Below are 17,202 nucleotides of genomic sequence, written 5' to 3' on the forward strand. Positions count from 1 at the left end.
ATGGCTGCAATGATAGTAATTATTGAACACACACACGCTGACCACTTATTGAGCAGCTGAATTGTTAGGCACTTTTGTAAACACTTTATATACATTCTCTCATTCGATTCTCACAACAGTCTTGAGAGTTAATGAATAGTTTCCACATTTTAAGGAAGAGGATCTGTGGAGTTTAAATCAGAGTTCTCAACTGTGGATTCTGAATACTGACAATGAGCTGATGGTAAGTTTCTGTTGTGTTGTTTAACTGGGTAGGGACAGTAGGGTATAATGGTTAAAAATATCGGCTCTGAGGTCTAGAGCAAAGTTCCTGTTTCAATTCCATTACTCTTAGCTGTAATGGCTTTTGCTCTGTTGTATTACCTCTCTGTACCTGAGTTTCCCCATTGATAATATGGGTATAATAATGGTAACTATGGATAGGGTTGTGTTGGAAGATTGAATGAGTTCATATTTATAAAGTATCTGGTACATAGCATGTACCACGTAAAGTTTGCTTTATTGTGGTGATTTTGTTTTATACAAATATTGTAGAAGTCTTGTTTCTTAAACATTATAGTAAAGTCCTGCATTGTTGTTATTTAGTATACTATGTACATTTCCTCAATTGGTGCTTATAAGTTATTATTAAATTTATTACTATGTGTTGTTATAATTCTGTGAAAGACATTTTCCCCTATGCAGTTTCTGGTATTTGCTGTTATAAAGAAAAATTAATGATATTTGCATATTGATCCTATATTTAGTCACTTTACTAAAGTCTCTTTTTGTTCTGAATGGTTTTTAAAAGCCAGAAACTTTGGAATCACCTTGGACCCCTGTTTTTCTCATACCCTACACCAAATCATATCAAATTTACTTTCAAAGTATATACAGCACGTAATCGTTCTTTACCTCTCCCTCTTCTACCATACTCTAAGCCGCTCCATCCCGTACCTGATTATTTCCAAGCTTTTCCAGTATCAGTGCTTGACCCTACTGTAGTCTGTTCTCAGGGGAATCTAGTATCGACTAAGGATCATTTTTCTCTTCTCTGTCTTTACAACATTTATTTTCTTTTCTCTCTTAGCTAAATAGCTACACCCTCCACTCAAAAAAAAAAAAAAATCTGAAAATAGTGGTGGGAATGGCCAACCCTGTCTTTATTCTAGCTTTAATGAGAATGATTTTAATTTTATTTAATGTAAAACTTTCAGCTAGTTTGTTACATAACTTTTACCATGATTTGAAAGTTTCTTGCTATTTACATTTTACTCATTTTTTTAACCTAACTAGTTAATTTTATCATGTTGTTTCAGCATTTATTAATATACTCCTGCAGTTTTTCTCTTTTAATATTCTAAAAGGTCAATTTTACATTCACCTTCATGTTCATGAACTACATCCACATTCTGTCATGAAGTATTCCATCTTTTTTTTTTAAGATTTTATTTATTTATTTGAGAGAGAGAATGAGATAGAGAGAGCACGAGAAGGGGGAGGGTCAGAGGGAGAAGCAGACTCCCCGCTGAGCAGGGAACCCGGTGTGGGACTCGATCCCGGGACTCCAGGATCATGACCTGAGCCGAAGGCAGTTGCTTAACCAACTGAGCCACCCAGGTGCCCAAAGTATTCCATCTTTCAATCCACTGTTGGATGATATATGATGAACTTTTATTTGGTATTTTTGCATTTCCCTCGATTTTTAAGTAAAATTGGTCAAGATTTTTAATGTTTGATTTTGCCATTTGAAAGAACTTTGATACAAGAGTTTTTCATTTATTAGAGATTTTAATTTTTATTTAATTTTCCAGATTTATTGAGATATAATTGGCATGTAATACTGTGTAAGTTTAGGGTATACAGTGTATTGATTTGATACACCTATATTTTGCAATGTAATTACCACCACAGAGTTAGCTAACATCTTCCTCATGACACATAATTCCATTTCTTTTGTGCTGAGAACATTTAAGATCTAATCCCTTAGCAACTTTGAAGTATATAATATAGCATTGTAAATTGTGTCCACAAAATTTAGGCTAGTTTATTTTATTATTAATTTAGGTAGATACCTGCCATTTTCATTTTTTTTACAAGTGCTCATATAACATTGGAATTGTATGTTTTCTTAAAGTCAAATAGAACTCTCCTGTAAACCCCATGCCTTTTCATCTTTTATTGACAAGTGTTTGATAATCTTTTCAGTTTCTTCTAGAGCTATTAGTTCACTTTTTCTACTTCAGTCAATTTTGATAATTTACATTTTCCTGGTAGGTCATCCATTTCATTTAGCTTTTCAGCTTTCATTGGCACAAAGTTACACAAAACATATTTACAAATTTTAAATACATTTTTATCTGTGATTGTATCTTCTTTCTGACTCTTAATTATGTAAATTCTTGATTGTATTCTCTCTCTCTCTCCCCTTCCCCTTCTCCTCGCTCCCTGTGTCAGTGTCTCTCTCCTTTTTGAGAACCAACTTTTGGTTTTAATTCTAAATTCCAATTTTGGTTTTGAATATATCTCTTATAGTTTGTCTTCATTAGTTTTCACCTTATACTTTGTTTTGCTTAATTTTTCTACCTTTACAGATTGAATTCATGAGTTCTATATTTGTAATGTTTTTATTTATTAATAAGATAAATTTAATCGATTAATTTCCTACCATGTACAATTCCACCATGTACAAATAACCACTTCTCATAGGTAGAACTATCATATTTTCATGAAAATTACTCCACTGATGTGTTGTCGGCCCTCTGAAGCATACTTGGTGGTTTGACTTACACATTTTCTATATAGGTTTAAAACTATCAATAAAGAATTTAGAGCAGCTAAAAATAAATACACTAGTACCCCCCTTATCCGCTATTTCAGTTACCTGTGGTAATTTGAGGTCTGGAAGCAGATGGTCCTCCTGCTATATCATCAGAAGGTCAGTAGTACAAGTAGTCAATAGTACAAGTAATACCACTCCTTCACAACACCTGTGTCATTCCCCCTCACTTCATTTCATCACGTAGGCATTTTATCATCGTACATCATCACAAGACTTGTGAGTACAGTACAGTGAGATATTTTGAGAGACAGAAGGCCCGCATTCACATAGCTTTTATTACAGTATATTATTACAGTAGTTCTATTTTATTATTATTTACAGTTGTGAATCTCTTGCTGTGCCTAATTTATAATTGAACTTTGTCATAAGTATATATGTGTAGGGAAAAACAGTATATATGGGGTCTGGTACTGTTTGAGGTTTCAGGCATCCACTGGTGATCTTGGAACATATCCCTTGCAGATAAGGGGGAACTACTGTATTACTTAATTAATTTAAACAAATATCTGTAAAATGGATATTCCCAAATTACCAAGTTAACTGATCAGTTTTAGTTGAATGGGCCTTAATGTTTCTCTAGCCATTGAATAAAACCATTTAGCCAATTTGAACAAAGACACAAACTGTCTTCAGTTAGGCCTCAAAATAAGGCAAACGTAATTATGTATGCATATTTAAAATATTTTACACAGTGCAGCTTCGAATTTAAGGATTCTGGAGTTAGCCTGTGTTCTAGAGTTCAGCTGCCGTTGTGGAAGACTTGGCTCTATATTTAGCTGCTATGTGACCTTGGCCAGGAACTTAGCTTTTTTGTATTTTATAATCCATAAAATGGGCACAGTAACAATATCAACTTTTTGTGATTTTTTTTTAAGGCTTAAATGAGTTAAGGTATAAAAAGCAATTGGTAAATGTAATTATTATTTTTATTATTATTATTTTCAATATGTGAAAGTGTATATAAACATTTTGACGTCCAAAATAGGAATCTAAAACTTCTATATATGAGTGGTATTGTGCTAAACTGAAGTATAACTCAATAAGCACTGTAGAATAATTAGCATCTTACTAATTTTATTACCTTTCCCAACAAACTTAGGCTCCAGGTGACACTTGCGGAGCTAGGTCTCATAAGATCCACATTTATTTGTTGGCAGGGTTTCACACCACGGTCAGGCTGGATAATTCATGAGGTAGATTTAATTGACAGGGTTTTCGTTAGTTTTAACTAGAAACAACCTATTTTGCAGAGTTGGTTTATTTTTGTTGAAGGAAGCTGGGTGTCTGACAGTCATGTTTACCAGTGAATTTATTTCTTTGGTGTACTCCTTACAATTCTGGGGAGTAAGAAAGTAGTCCTCATGCCCTTGCAGTTTTTAAATTCCCACATGAGAATGAAAATTTTGTCTACAATACCAGACGTGTTTGTTAAACATAAAAGAACATAAATCCTCCATGGGTCCCCAGGGGTATGTTAGAGAAAGGGAGTGATCGTTATAAACCACTTAGCGCTGTGTGCTCTGTATCATGTTGCCGTGAGAAAGTGATGTTTGATTGGCTCATAAAATAGGTTTAGTAAATCCTTTAAATACTGATGTGAGCAGTTGTGCATGTTGGAAATTAATACCTGAGAGTGTATTATAAGGATTACCATGTCTCCAGAACAGTCACCTGGGCATGCATAGATTTCTGCGTGTAAGGAAGATTATGTTTTGTGATTTCACTTTTATATGTCAAATGGTGCTTGGTTTTATCATCTCGCTTTCATTTGACTGAGGCTTACAGACATCTTTCGTAATTGTTTTCTCTTTTCTTGATGTTCTGAGCAGTGCTATGGTGTATAAACCAACCAACTTCCACAACGAATTCCTTCTGCAAACATTTTATCAGAAAAAAGAAAAACTTCAAATTATTAGGGAAGGCAACTGGATTGATTTAATGCATTCGTCCTTTCCCAACCACATTCTACATATTCTCAAACAATTTAAAGGAAATATGGAGTTAAGTGTCAGTGGTTTTTGTTGTCGGTTTTTCTATTTTGAAGATTAGATGAGGCATGGGTATATTTTACAGGTAGATCTTCACTGGGTCTATTTTACATGATCTTGAATATAATTTAAGTTTTAAAAAAATGCTATTTTTATAACCATATCCTTTAGCAAGGGGATTTACTGTTTTGAGGAAGAGGGAGAACTAAGCCTCAGTAAATAATGGTGTTATTGATACTTTTCAGTTCCATAGACATCTAAACAGTTGTTGAGTATGACCATTAAAAAATTGATGGTGGAATAATAGAGTGAAATTTAGAATTATATTGTTATAGGACACCACTTCTGAAAAAAAATCTTAAAAGTTTACCGTGAAAGAATTAGTAGCATATGTTAGATTCTGCTGCTTATAGGCGAAGAACACAGCACTTTTATAGATGTCCATTTCATTTTACCTTCGTGGAAGGCGAAACTATGTAGATTTGCAAAGCACTGTGGTAAGTGTGTGCATCAGGCTTGTATGAGGATGTAAGAATTAATTGCCGGCTGTCTAACTGCAAATCCAGAAATTGTTATAAAGATTAGTGGACTTTTTTTTAAGTTCAGTAGAAAATCTTCATGAAAAAAGTACTAACATGCTTCTAACTCTTATTTGCAGGACAATGATCTTTGTATCAGGATGTGAATAAAGCCAAGGTTAGGATTTATTTGTTCCTTAAGAAATTCTTAACGCTTATAATCCAGATATTTTGGGGTGGTTAAAAACTCCTTTTGAATACTTCCAAAGAGCTTCCGAATCAGATAAATACATAACACTGTTTATTTGTTAACAAATAAAAGGAAAAGTCTATAATAGTAAAAACACTTAATGGGAATTTTTGTAGTTCTCTTGCATATGATCTTCTTTTCTCTTAAGATGCTTCTATTAGAAAGAGAATAGTTATTTTGAAAATGGACTGAGGTAAATTTTTGATGCTTTGTGTTCTGTTCAACCAGTTGTTGAAATGACTTAATACTTGCCAAACCGGAGCGATGCCTTTTGGGTGTCGTTGTCTTTGAGCTTTCTCTGGTATTCGGCACTGTGGGCGCTGTCCCCCACTTCTCCTTCTGGTAAGGTTTCCTTCCCTCTTCGCTCTGTTCTGTGGCATCACTCACAGTGGCTTTCCTCACATTCCCCCAACTGCTCCTTTTCAGGATGTTTTTGTTCCCGGCTCTTTGCTTTCTTCCCACACTTGTAAGGTTCTTGTTTCCCGGCCTCCCTCAGATATCGATGATTCTGTTCCCTGCCAGTGTTACTCCCTTACTGACACCTCCATTGCCGTGCCTCATCTGCTCTAAGGGGGGCAAACTCAGAGACCTCTGTGGGCAGGTACTGTAAATAGATGATGAGTTGGGTATTAAAACAGAAACAACAACAGCAACAGCATAGAAAGTTGATGGGGATCTTTAAAAACTTAGAACATGTCCCATCTCAAGTTCTTTCCACTTGGTCCCTGCCTCAGTTGCTGTGAAGGAATGAAGGTCCATGTTCATTCCTTCAGTCACCAAATACTGATACTGCACTTACTGTGTTCCTGGCACGTAGGTGTCAGGGATAAGGCAGGAGATTGAAGATACCACCCCTGCTGGAGCTGACATCAATTCTGGAGATCTGAGGAGTCATACCAAGGCTAATGATATTTAGTATTAACAGATATTCAAATTTAATTTTAAAAAAAGCCAGAAATCCAGACTTTTCTGTGAAATTCCACTTTTTATAATGTTGACTTAAATTTTGAAAAGAAACATGGAGCCTATTAAAACTGCATTGACCTGTTTGCAGCATTGGCCTACAAAATATTCTAATATCTGGCTCTGAAGTACCAAGGCCTTTCCACCTACACCTATTTTTCCTGCTTGATCTTCATCTCCTTCTTGGTTTCCCACCCTCTATTTACAGTGCACCATGCCTGACCCCCTCTTTCTGCTGTTGCATCTTACGTATTGTACTTCTCACCACAATGTGTTTTCATTTCCCGTCTTTTTACCCCTGGTCAATCAGTACTCAGTGACAGCCCAAATGTTCCTTTGTAATCTGACCCTAATCTCACTGTATGAAATTACTGCTACTCTGCCAGTATTCCACAGTATTTCCTACATACCCTCATTAAAGCACTCACCGAAGTGTTTTATGGGCCCTGAGCCCAAAGAAGCTATCGTTTCATCTTTGTATCCTAAGAACCTAACAAAACACATTGCACCAAGTCAGCGCTTCATAAATGTTTACAGAATGATTGAGCAGGTCTGAAATCTGGCTCTCTTCAAACTCGCAATGGTGGTAACCTACATTATATAGGTTTAGGAACAGACAGACACTCTGTGAATAAAAGCTTTGTTTCACATGCAAACAATCTTGATGTAAAAATTATCCTTTCATATAAAATGGTAGTTACCCACTTTTGTATCAAGTATATCTGAAATAACCACTTGGGTCTGTTCTGCCCAACTCCTCTGACCCCTGAGCGTACCCCTTTTCGGTCCCACCACACACATACACCGAACTCCTAAAATGACGATACTGGTGGACTTACACATTTGTCATTAATGACCCCAGACTCATCACATGGTATAGCAGATTTTCTTTTTGTATTTGAGTTTTCTTGTTTATTATTTTCAAACTCCAAAGGTTATATTAAAAGTTCATGTGGAGGTGGGAACGAGGGATGCAGGATGGAGATGAAGGACCATTTTATTGAATGGCAGCCATGTGCCGTATTTTAGGTACTACACAGGTATCCTGTCTTAAAACATCCCCGTGAGCTAAGTAGTGTTGCCGTCAATGTAAGGCCAGGGAAAAAGGCTGAAACAGGTTAAGTTACATGTCATAAGAGAGTTCTGGATACTTCTTCAGGATGAAGATGAGTAGGTAGAATTGGCCTGTTACATACTTTGTATATAATTCTCACCAATTTTTTTCTGTAAATTCAATATTGCACAAAATGTATTATTTTTAGTTGTCTAGCATCTACTGAATTGAGATTTTTGAAAAAAAATCTACCAGTGATTTTCAACCATGTCAGACGTAACTTTTAAGAAAAATTTTGCAGGATCCTCTTTGGTATTCTGAAATGAGTTTATGGAAGTGATCATCTATTTATGTGCACAGTTGTTTAAAATGTAAATGCAATGGCATGTGTGCTACAGAAACCAGAAACAGCAAAGTAAGTTCTATGAAAATAATGGATTTAAATACATAAGGACACATGCACAGTTACATTAGGAAAATAAAAGTGGTCAGATGCTTGCATCTTTTAAGTAGACTCATTGTGAATCTGACCATTATAGATACAGATGAATATGTATACTTTTAATTGTTTTAATCGTGATGCAGATAGTATAAGCAGTGTTCCTGTTCGTGATATGTTTAATAGTAATTCTTGGGTAAAGTTCCAAAACATGGAAACTTTCTTCAACTTATTTAATAGCTGAATTTCTGGAAAATTTGGTTTTAACTAAAACCACAAAACATATTTATGTTTATATGTGAGATAATTGTTAGTTTCCAGACTCGATGTGCTATATCAGAAATGTCGCCTATATGAATGTCCAGTGAACTGTTTGAAAGGCTCGGAGAACATGGGACAAATATTCACTTCCAGGATTTTCCACTGTTGAACATCACTGGACCTTGCCTATTACATGTCATAATGCCCTCCTCACCCCTGGCCTCATTATAGCCGAAAATACCTCTACAGGTCATTTCTGAAACATTTTCTTAAGAGACAATACTGCTCTTGATGAGTACCACTGATCTAAGCCTCCCAAAACCAAAATTAACATTTGTTGGCAAAATATTATTTATTCCTTATGTTTAAGATACTGTGTGTAGTGCAATGTAAACTCAAAGTATATAAAAATGAGTTCCTTTTTTCAAGGATTTACGAGACTAAGAAAATGGATCACTTGTTGGGGCTCCTGAGTGGCTCAGTTGGTTAAGTGTCTGCCTTTGGCTCAGGTCATGATCTCATGGCTCTGGGATCAAGTCCCACATCCCACTCCCTGCTCAGTGGGGAGTCTGCTTCTCCCTCTCCTCCAGCTGGTATGCGCTCTCTCTCTCTCTCTCTCTCTCTCATGCTCACTCTCTCTCTCTCTCTCAAAGAAAAAAGAAAATGGATCACTTGCATACAGAGTGAGTATTGAAAATATGTGTTTATCAAAAAGAGAAATGATGATGAGCTGAGAACACCCAGAAAGGTCTTACAGAGAACACCCAGAAAGGTCTTACAAATCTTACAAAGTGAGATTTGAAGGATGTGCATGTGATGATGTGGCTCTAGAAAAGCTTGCATCAGATGAAGAAAGGGAGCCAGGGAGTCTGACTAGGGCGAAAGCGTTACTGTCAAAGTAATGGGCAATGATAATAGCAATTAAGATTAGAGTAAAACTGTCATGTCCAAATGGAAATTAAATTGAATAACTCACAAATTGAATGTCAGATATGGTTGCTGCATACAAAATATTTAAGTGTTGAGATGGCTGTTCAGTGAATTTGAAGTTCATTAACAGTTTTATGGGAGGCTTAGAATAGAAGACTCATTTCCCTTTAATGGAGAATGCATTTTCAGTTGTATCTCTTCTTTGGAATATTTCATTATATTTACCCAGTTGAATTTGGAATGGACTCCTGGCTGTGGTCCCTAGATAGATTCACTGTATCCATGATCATGGAATTTGAATTGCTAAAATAGCAGATCATATGACTTTATGTCTTTTTTGTCTTTGTGTCTTGTAGGTATGACTTTGTAGAAGTTGAAGAACCCAGTGATGGAACTATATTAGGGCGTTGGTGTGGTTCTGGTACTGTGCCAGGAAAGCAGATTTCTAAAGGAAATCAAATCAGGATAAGATTTGTATCTGATGAATATTTTCCTTCTGAACCGGGGTTCTGCATCCACTACAACATTGTTGTGCCAGTAAGTACCACTTAGAGATCCCCTTATTTAATTGGGTTAGTTATTTGTTTACTTATTAAAAAAAAGGATCGGGAAAAACAAAAAACAAAAACCTTTCCCTAGCTTGATTTTTTTTTTATCCGTAAACATCACTGTGGTATCACAACTGACTTAAATTTCATCACTGTAGATCATTAGCCATGTTAAATACGTTTTCAGAGCAATGAAATAACTTGTTTTTTACAACATTTAGGAGATTGCGTCATACCCATTCTCCTGCAACTCACTGCCTGATATTTCAATGTTTATGTGAAGTTACATATGTAGATAGCATTTTCTCTTGGAAAAAAATAGGAAAAACTGTGTATTTATTACTCTTGCCATTTAGATCACCATCAAAATTTGGACTGTATAATGTCTTCCTGAACTTCAAGTTTGACTTATATTAAATAATAAAATACTATTTTAGTTTTCTAGCCTTTCTGGAGACCTTTCTGATATGATACCCTTTTGTATTTTGCTAACTGTTACTCTCACTTTAAAGATGTAAATTTTGAAGCTTAACATGGGATTGTAATGGTTCTAATATTAAAATTCATTCATATATTTGGAATAAATACATTGCAGAACTAGAAAGCACTATTTGACATTAATGCCATTTGAGCTAGATTTATGTCTGTAATCACCCTAGAAGTCCATGTTCTTAATTTGATGTTTTACTGTCCCCCCCAATTAAGGTGGCATCATTCCTTTGTTGTACCCACCAAAAGTTTATTTTTTAAATGTGTTGTTTATGAATCCACACATAACATTTTTCTTTTTATTGAGAAAGGTAAACTTACTATTCTTTTTAAAATCAATATTTTAGTAAAATATATTTTTAAAAAGTAGTTATCTCGGGCGCCTGGGTGGCTCGGTTGGTTAAGTGACTGCCTTCAGCTCAGGTCATGATCCTGGAGTCCCGGGATTGAGTCCCACATCGGGCTCCCTGCTCAATGGGGAGTCTGCTTCTCCCTCTGACCATCTCCCCTCTCATGCTCTTTCTCATTCTCTCTCTCTAAAATAAATAAATAAAATCTTAAAAAAAAAAAGATTCTCTAAAAAAAAAAAAAAGTAGTCATCTCCATTTTCCTACTTATCCTAATACTTACCCTGCTTAAATAATATTTCTGGCTCTTTCGTTTCAAAAAAGAAGTTTTAAAATTCTTGCTGAAATTTAAGAAATCTACTTCTCCTAGTTATAATTGTTACTATAATTTTAGTTATATCCTGATTGCTTGTACCCTTTATTTTATGCCATCAGGCACATTGAGCAACCAAAAAAGGAAATTTTGCCTTAACATTACAATATGAATGTAATATACAAAGTTTAATATTGAGTCCATATTTCCTAAATGGCTTCATGAATTGCTAGCTTGCTGTGTGTATTGTTCTTACACCCAGAAAGAGCACCGGGGTTGATATGTGTAACCCACACTTTGTTATGTCCCCAGTGTGCCTGCTGGTTTGCTAAGTCTGCTGTCAAAATCATTGAAGACATCATTTTCTATGTAATTTTAAATGGTGATATTATTGATCATATTTAAAACGTGTAATAGGTGACACCTTTATATTTGTATGAGTACTTCAGAATTACTACAAGCAATGTGAGAAAAATAGTAAAAAGGTTTTCAGTATTTTTGGTGTGATGCAACAAATAGATACAAAAGTTTAAAATAATACATAAGTAAAGTGTATTTATCCCAAATCTGTGACAAAAATAAACTTGGAACTGAGAAGATATTTATATTTTAAATAAACTGTTCTCTTCATGTTATATTGATTTAAATATATATAACTAGCAATCTACTATCATGCTACAGAATAAGACATGAAAGGTAAAATGTACGTATATATGCCGAGACCGAGGGTTGTCTTTTCCTAATTTTGTGACTGCATGGGTTAGTTAGTTGTGTAACCCAGGAGTCGTATGGATTAAATAAAATTTGTAGAGATAAAAACACAGGAAATTTGTAGTGTTGTACTCAGTTCTGGGTACATTATAGGTTCTTAATAAATAACTTAAATGCTGAGTCGATGATACCACTCACTCACTCCAGCTTAACTAACAGAAGATTCACTGACACCTGTATTTTTATCGGTGAGAGTATAGCAGGTTCCTGAGCCTTGAAATGAGATAAAGCATCATAAGGGTCTGCAGTAAGTACCTCCCATCCTCTTGACTCAGAAGGGCTCTGCCACCTGGGTTTGACCTGCTCCTAGAGATTTACTGTGATTAAGATCAGAAACTGCATCTGAAAGACTTTAGAAGAAAGGTGTATCACCAGTTATATCATTAAAATTAAATTCAGTGCATTTTTCAATAGTTGCTGAAATCCTTTGATAAATTGCAAATGTGGGCTTTGGTAGGCTGTGAATTGACATCCTCCCAGCATCTATGGAGCCACATTTTGCATGGCACCCAAGTTGACCTGTGCTGGGCTGCAGAAAATGGAAATATGTAGAGATGTGACATAGGAGATGTTATATTAATTTGCCTCCTGCGTAGGAAAACAGCAACCATTGGACGGCAAGAAAAAAGAAAATGTGATGATATGGTCCTACATTGCCTAAGAAGTGTTATTTGGTGATCTTAATTTTGCCAGATTGTTCTCCGGGGAGATTGTTGATACACGATTTTTATAATCTCACCATCTTCACTTCTGTTAAATTTATTTTGGCAATTTATCTGCCTTTTCTTCACCTATCCTTTGTCTTCGGTCCATGTTTCCATCTCTTCTCCCACACAGCCACACTCCTACTCTGTCATTCCTGCAGAAAGCTGAGATTTGGTTAGTGAAAATTTGACAAGTGATTTTGCTGTTTAGTCTTCCAGAATGTTTTGAATTATCATTGCGTATTGCTAAATGACATCCCTCCCTCCATGCCTCTCCTCCCCACAACAATTATTACTAGCAGGGCAACAATCCATCAATCTTATCTGTATATCAATGAATGAAAGCCTAAGGGAAGAAAGTTTGCCTTTTCAAGAAGAGACTTAAAAGTTCTTGTGGCATTTGCTCAGGGGCACGTGCCCCTCCAACCCCTGGATCATCTCTGATGCTTTTTTTTTTTTTTTTTGCCGAGGATGAACTTCATAATTAGCACAGCCTGCTTCCCAGAGGCATTGGTCTTATTGACAGCAAACCCACCACTGCAAAATAGGACCTTAGCGGCCACTGGCCACAGTGGTTTCTTAATTTTGTCATGATAACAATGATGCGAACCACAGGTCCTCAATGGACTGTTAACTTCCTGAATTGCAGTTTGCTACTGAGTGCCTAGCACAATGCCAGACCCATGGCAGCTGGTCACTAGTACCTCATGGAATTGTAGCCAGTTCCCCTCAGAGTTGTCTAAACCCATGTGGAGCTACACTGACTTCTCATTTACTATTTGTAACCCTTGTTACTATTGTATAATATTGCTGATTCATACACAGAGCACTGACGAATCACAATAATGACACCAGGTACTCTCCTGGTCATGATGTAGTAAAACTGGTTTCTCTCTCTCCCTCTCTCTCTCTCATTTTGGTGGGGAGTGGAACATTGGGAGTAAAGACATTGGTACATCCTTATGACGTTATAACCATTAATGTGTATAATCCTCCTTACCTGCTTTCTTATAATTAACTTAATATTTTGCGTCTGTTCACACACCAACAGAAACTTGGAGTTTAATCAGTTTTTTTCTGGGACAGTTGTGGAGAAAGTTTATTTTAATATTCTTTATAGTTTACAAGTAAGGGAGATCACTCTGCAGCTGTCTTTGGGAGCATGAATGGATATGTTTGATTCTAGCCAACCTTAAAGTTGATTGATTCTATACCAACCTTAGACATTATATATCTTAGTAGTAGTAGTTTTAATACATTAGTTATAATTTTCGGAAACGGTGTTGCCATACATGTTGCCATTAAAAACCAAGGTCACCTTTATCAGATGATTTATCCACTCTTTCCCTCTACTAATGAATGAGACTGCATATAGGTAAAACAAGGATTACTTATTACTTTGAATAAAGTGATGTTGATTTAACATTTAAAGATTTTATTTTATTTTATTTTTGAAATGTGTGCAAATATAATTTATTCAACTAAGCAAAACTGATTGCTTCTATTAGCATATATTCCACACTTCTCAAATCCTAGGAGTATTTTAGATGCATAAGAGTCCTCCTAAATTCTTTCTAATGATGCAATACATAACCATTACTCATATGAGTAAATATATGTCACATTATAAGATTTTTTTATTATTTATTTTTTACATATTCTTTTATATGTAGTTATACTGTTCTTTGTAATATTAAGATTTTAGTATCATTTTCTTGATTCTCAGATATCTTAGAGTAAAACATAAATAAAATTTATCTTTCCATTTTACTACTTTAAGTTGATATTATAGGCTGAGTTTTACTTTAGAAAAAACTTCAGCATGAGATGTTTACCTGAAATTAAAGCTTGTTGTTTATAGCTTAAAAAAAAAAAAGCATACTGGATTTACTATATAAATTTAAAATGTAGCATTTCAATGTTATTTTCAAGAATTATTTATGGAAATAATATACTCCCCAATTATGCCCCATTAATAAATAATGAAAAATAAATCCATGCAAATTGATGCCAAGCAATATATACTCAGCTTTTATGATTGTGCATAAGGAGTTAATAATGTCTTTGATTTTTTTTTTTCCTTCATGCTTAAAAAAAAGGGCCTGGTAGATTAGCAGTGAGAGATTGTTTGGGAAGAAATGAAGCAAAACTGAAATAAAACAGTGCAAGCTTGTTTCTGTTTGGAGGCCACACACATTGAGAGCCCAGCACACATTTCAGATCTCTTACAAAGAAAAGAAAATTTCTTGTTTAATTTTGGAGTAATTTATAATAGATTATGTATGTTTTACTCTACTGTAGCATAAGCACCATTATTTAAAAATGTTAAACCTACAAAGGCTGAAAAACATCTTTTTTTCTATCATCACAAGACCTTATTAAAAGTTTATTTGTAAAAAAAATAAGCCTTTAATATAAAAATATTGCATATTTTTATCAATTACTTCAAAAAATTACTTATTTTTTAAGTAAAATATACAAATCCAAATAGGAATTTTTTAGTGGTTTTATTCTTTACATATAGAACTATTTCTTCTTGAGTATATATTGTTTGTAATATATATGTTTTAAAATGGTTATGAGATTTGAGGTTTTTTTCCTCCAATCTGGTTAAAATTTTGAAGGATAATTAAAATACCATTGATTTCTTTTAAAACTGTTGTTGAATATTATATTTTTTCAGGAGTTTTAATCTAAGCTTTTGATCAGAAGTAATAACATAATATTTTCAGCAATTCATTTACTCTCATTTTTCGTTTAATAAATGGATCGGTTTAGATTAAGAAAAATAGATGTTATAGCTACCATACTAACTGACTCCATATATTTTTATCTTCTTGCCTTTATTGTGTGAAAAGAGGAGTGTGGGGTGATGAATGAACTGAAGGCTCTTTTAACTCACAACAACTCATCTTTCATGTTGCTTCTAAATTTGTCCTATTATTTCTTGCTGTTTTCTTTTTTTTCACTGATTAGCAACAGTTGTTTGGATCTCACATTTTTTTAAATTTCTTTTTAGTAAGATCATACCCAGAGATTAAATAATGCTAGAGAATGGCATGCAAGTATTATAGCCACTTTATAATCCCAACTATGGGTTTTCCTTAATAGCGATTTTGTAAATTACTTGTCCAGAGTTAAGTCAGTGCCTAGCTAGTGTGCACTATAGAAGGGTGTATGGTTTCTGTGGGGAAGGCTTAGAAGGACACTTGATGCCTGAGGTGCCATTAAGGAATGCATGACTGATTGCCAAAGTAGTTATTAATTATGCGGGATACAGAGAACAAAGCAGCTCAGTGAATATTGAGGTTCGAGGGAGAAAGGAGGAGGGGGATATTTTTCTCGTCCCTTCTGGCATGTGCCAGTAGGTTATTTCACTGTTAATATCATGTAAAGAAAAGTCTTTAACTGAAGGCCAAATTTGCTTTTATGTTCAGGTTAAGAAAAATTCCAAGTAACTCTCAAACAAGGTATCGAATTCATTTTCTTAGGGAAAAAAAAAAGCAGCATACCTGGAATAAAAATCCTTAGAGCAATATCATAACCCTAACCCCATAGGAAACAAATTCAGTGTTAGAATGTCAAGATTTTTAAAAAATTGCAAATCTTCCTAACAAATTGCACTGTATTCCTATATTACTGTATTAAACCGATTTTAGTGAGTGAAAAATTTAGGTTGTAAACCTTTAAAATTTTTATTTCCCTTAAGAGAATTAAGAGAAAAAAATTGTTCTTTGAATTTTTTTGTAGTATTTAGAGAGTGAAAGAAGTTATTTCAAGTACTTCATGTCTCTACTGTAGTCTGAAACACTTTTTGAATGATTAGGTTTTTATTAAAATATACAATGTAATTGTATATTTATGCAGGGAGTCTAGAGATGACAGTGTTTTATTACATCAAAGAAATTACACAATTGCTACAGAGACCAAGCTTTTACTTGGCTATAAGAGCTGTTTAATGTATTTTTCTACCAACTTCTACCTCATGGACACAGTGCTCTCTTTCATGTGAAGATCATGGTTTCTCTTCCATTTCTACTGACTCTTTTTGTTCCAGTTAATTCCTAGCTATCTAAGAAAGAATTTCACAGATGGTATGATTTGTAGTGAGAAAGAAAAAGACAGTTGGTGCTACTGCAGGAATGGTAAACGGCAGACAAACCACTTTAAGTTGAAATATAAGGGGTTATAAATAAGAAATTAGGAAAGCTTGAAGTTTGATTGACTTATATTTTATATCTAAAGCCACAAAGATTTAAAAGCTTAGAGTTAATATGACCCTAAACCTGATGGAATTAATCTCTAGAAGTTTGTTGCAATTGAAGATGATAAACTAAATACTTTGTCTTCAGTATCCCCATCCACTTTCCTGTTAGGTCTTTCAACAGGCATTGAAGAATATTTGAGGAAATATTTTGTTGTGAGAAAATTAAAAAATGTATATGGCATTGCCCTGGGTCTCTGAGAACTTACCTTGTTTAGAGGGGAAAAAATGTGCGTGCGCACACACACACACCCTATACACCTATATAAATACACTACATGAATAAGTGTAATATAAGTGGTCTGGAAAGATTTGAGGAAAGAGGGGCAATTGGTGAGAGCACAGGGCTATTATAACTGTTAGATTAAATGAAAAAACAATCAAACAAAAACCCTGGAAGTGACTTAGTACAGGTTTGATATCAAATATATTATTAAAAATCTCCGAAGGGTTTATTAAAAACCATATCATCAGATGTCAGAGGTTATGATTCTCTCTATCTGGAATGGTGCCCAGTTATCGGCATTTTCATCAAACATGCT

The 17,202-nt window shown here is 34.6% G+C and overlaps 1 protein-coding gene across 2 annotated transcripts in view; it reads left to right on the forward strand.

The window, feature by feature from the left end:
- Positions 1 to 17,202, forward strand: part of PDGFC (platelet derived growth factor C) — a 200,649-nt gene that overhangs the window by 138,227 nt on the left and 45,220 nt on the right. For both annotated transcript variants that reach the window (XM_028104367.2, XM_028104369.2), the window contains exon 3: positions 9,581 to 9,761. In XM_028104367.2, coding sequence (XP_027960168.1) covers positions 9,581 to 9,761 — 181 coding nt within the window. The remainder of the gene's footprint in view (positions 1 to 9,580; positions 9,762 to 17,202) is intronic.

This window comes from Eumetopias jubatus, unplaced genomic scaffold, assembly GCF_037043125.1.
Source record: "Eumetopias jubatus isolate StellerSeaLion01/CBP00866 unplaced genomic scaffold, mEumJub1_p1.0 scaffold_2, whole genome shotgun sequence".
NCBI lineage: Eukaryota > Metazoa > Chordata > Mammalia > Carnivora > Otariidae > Eumetopias > Eumetopias jubatus.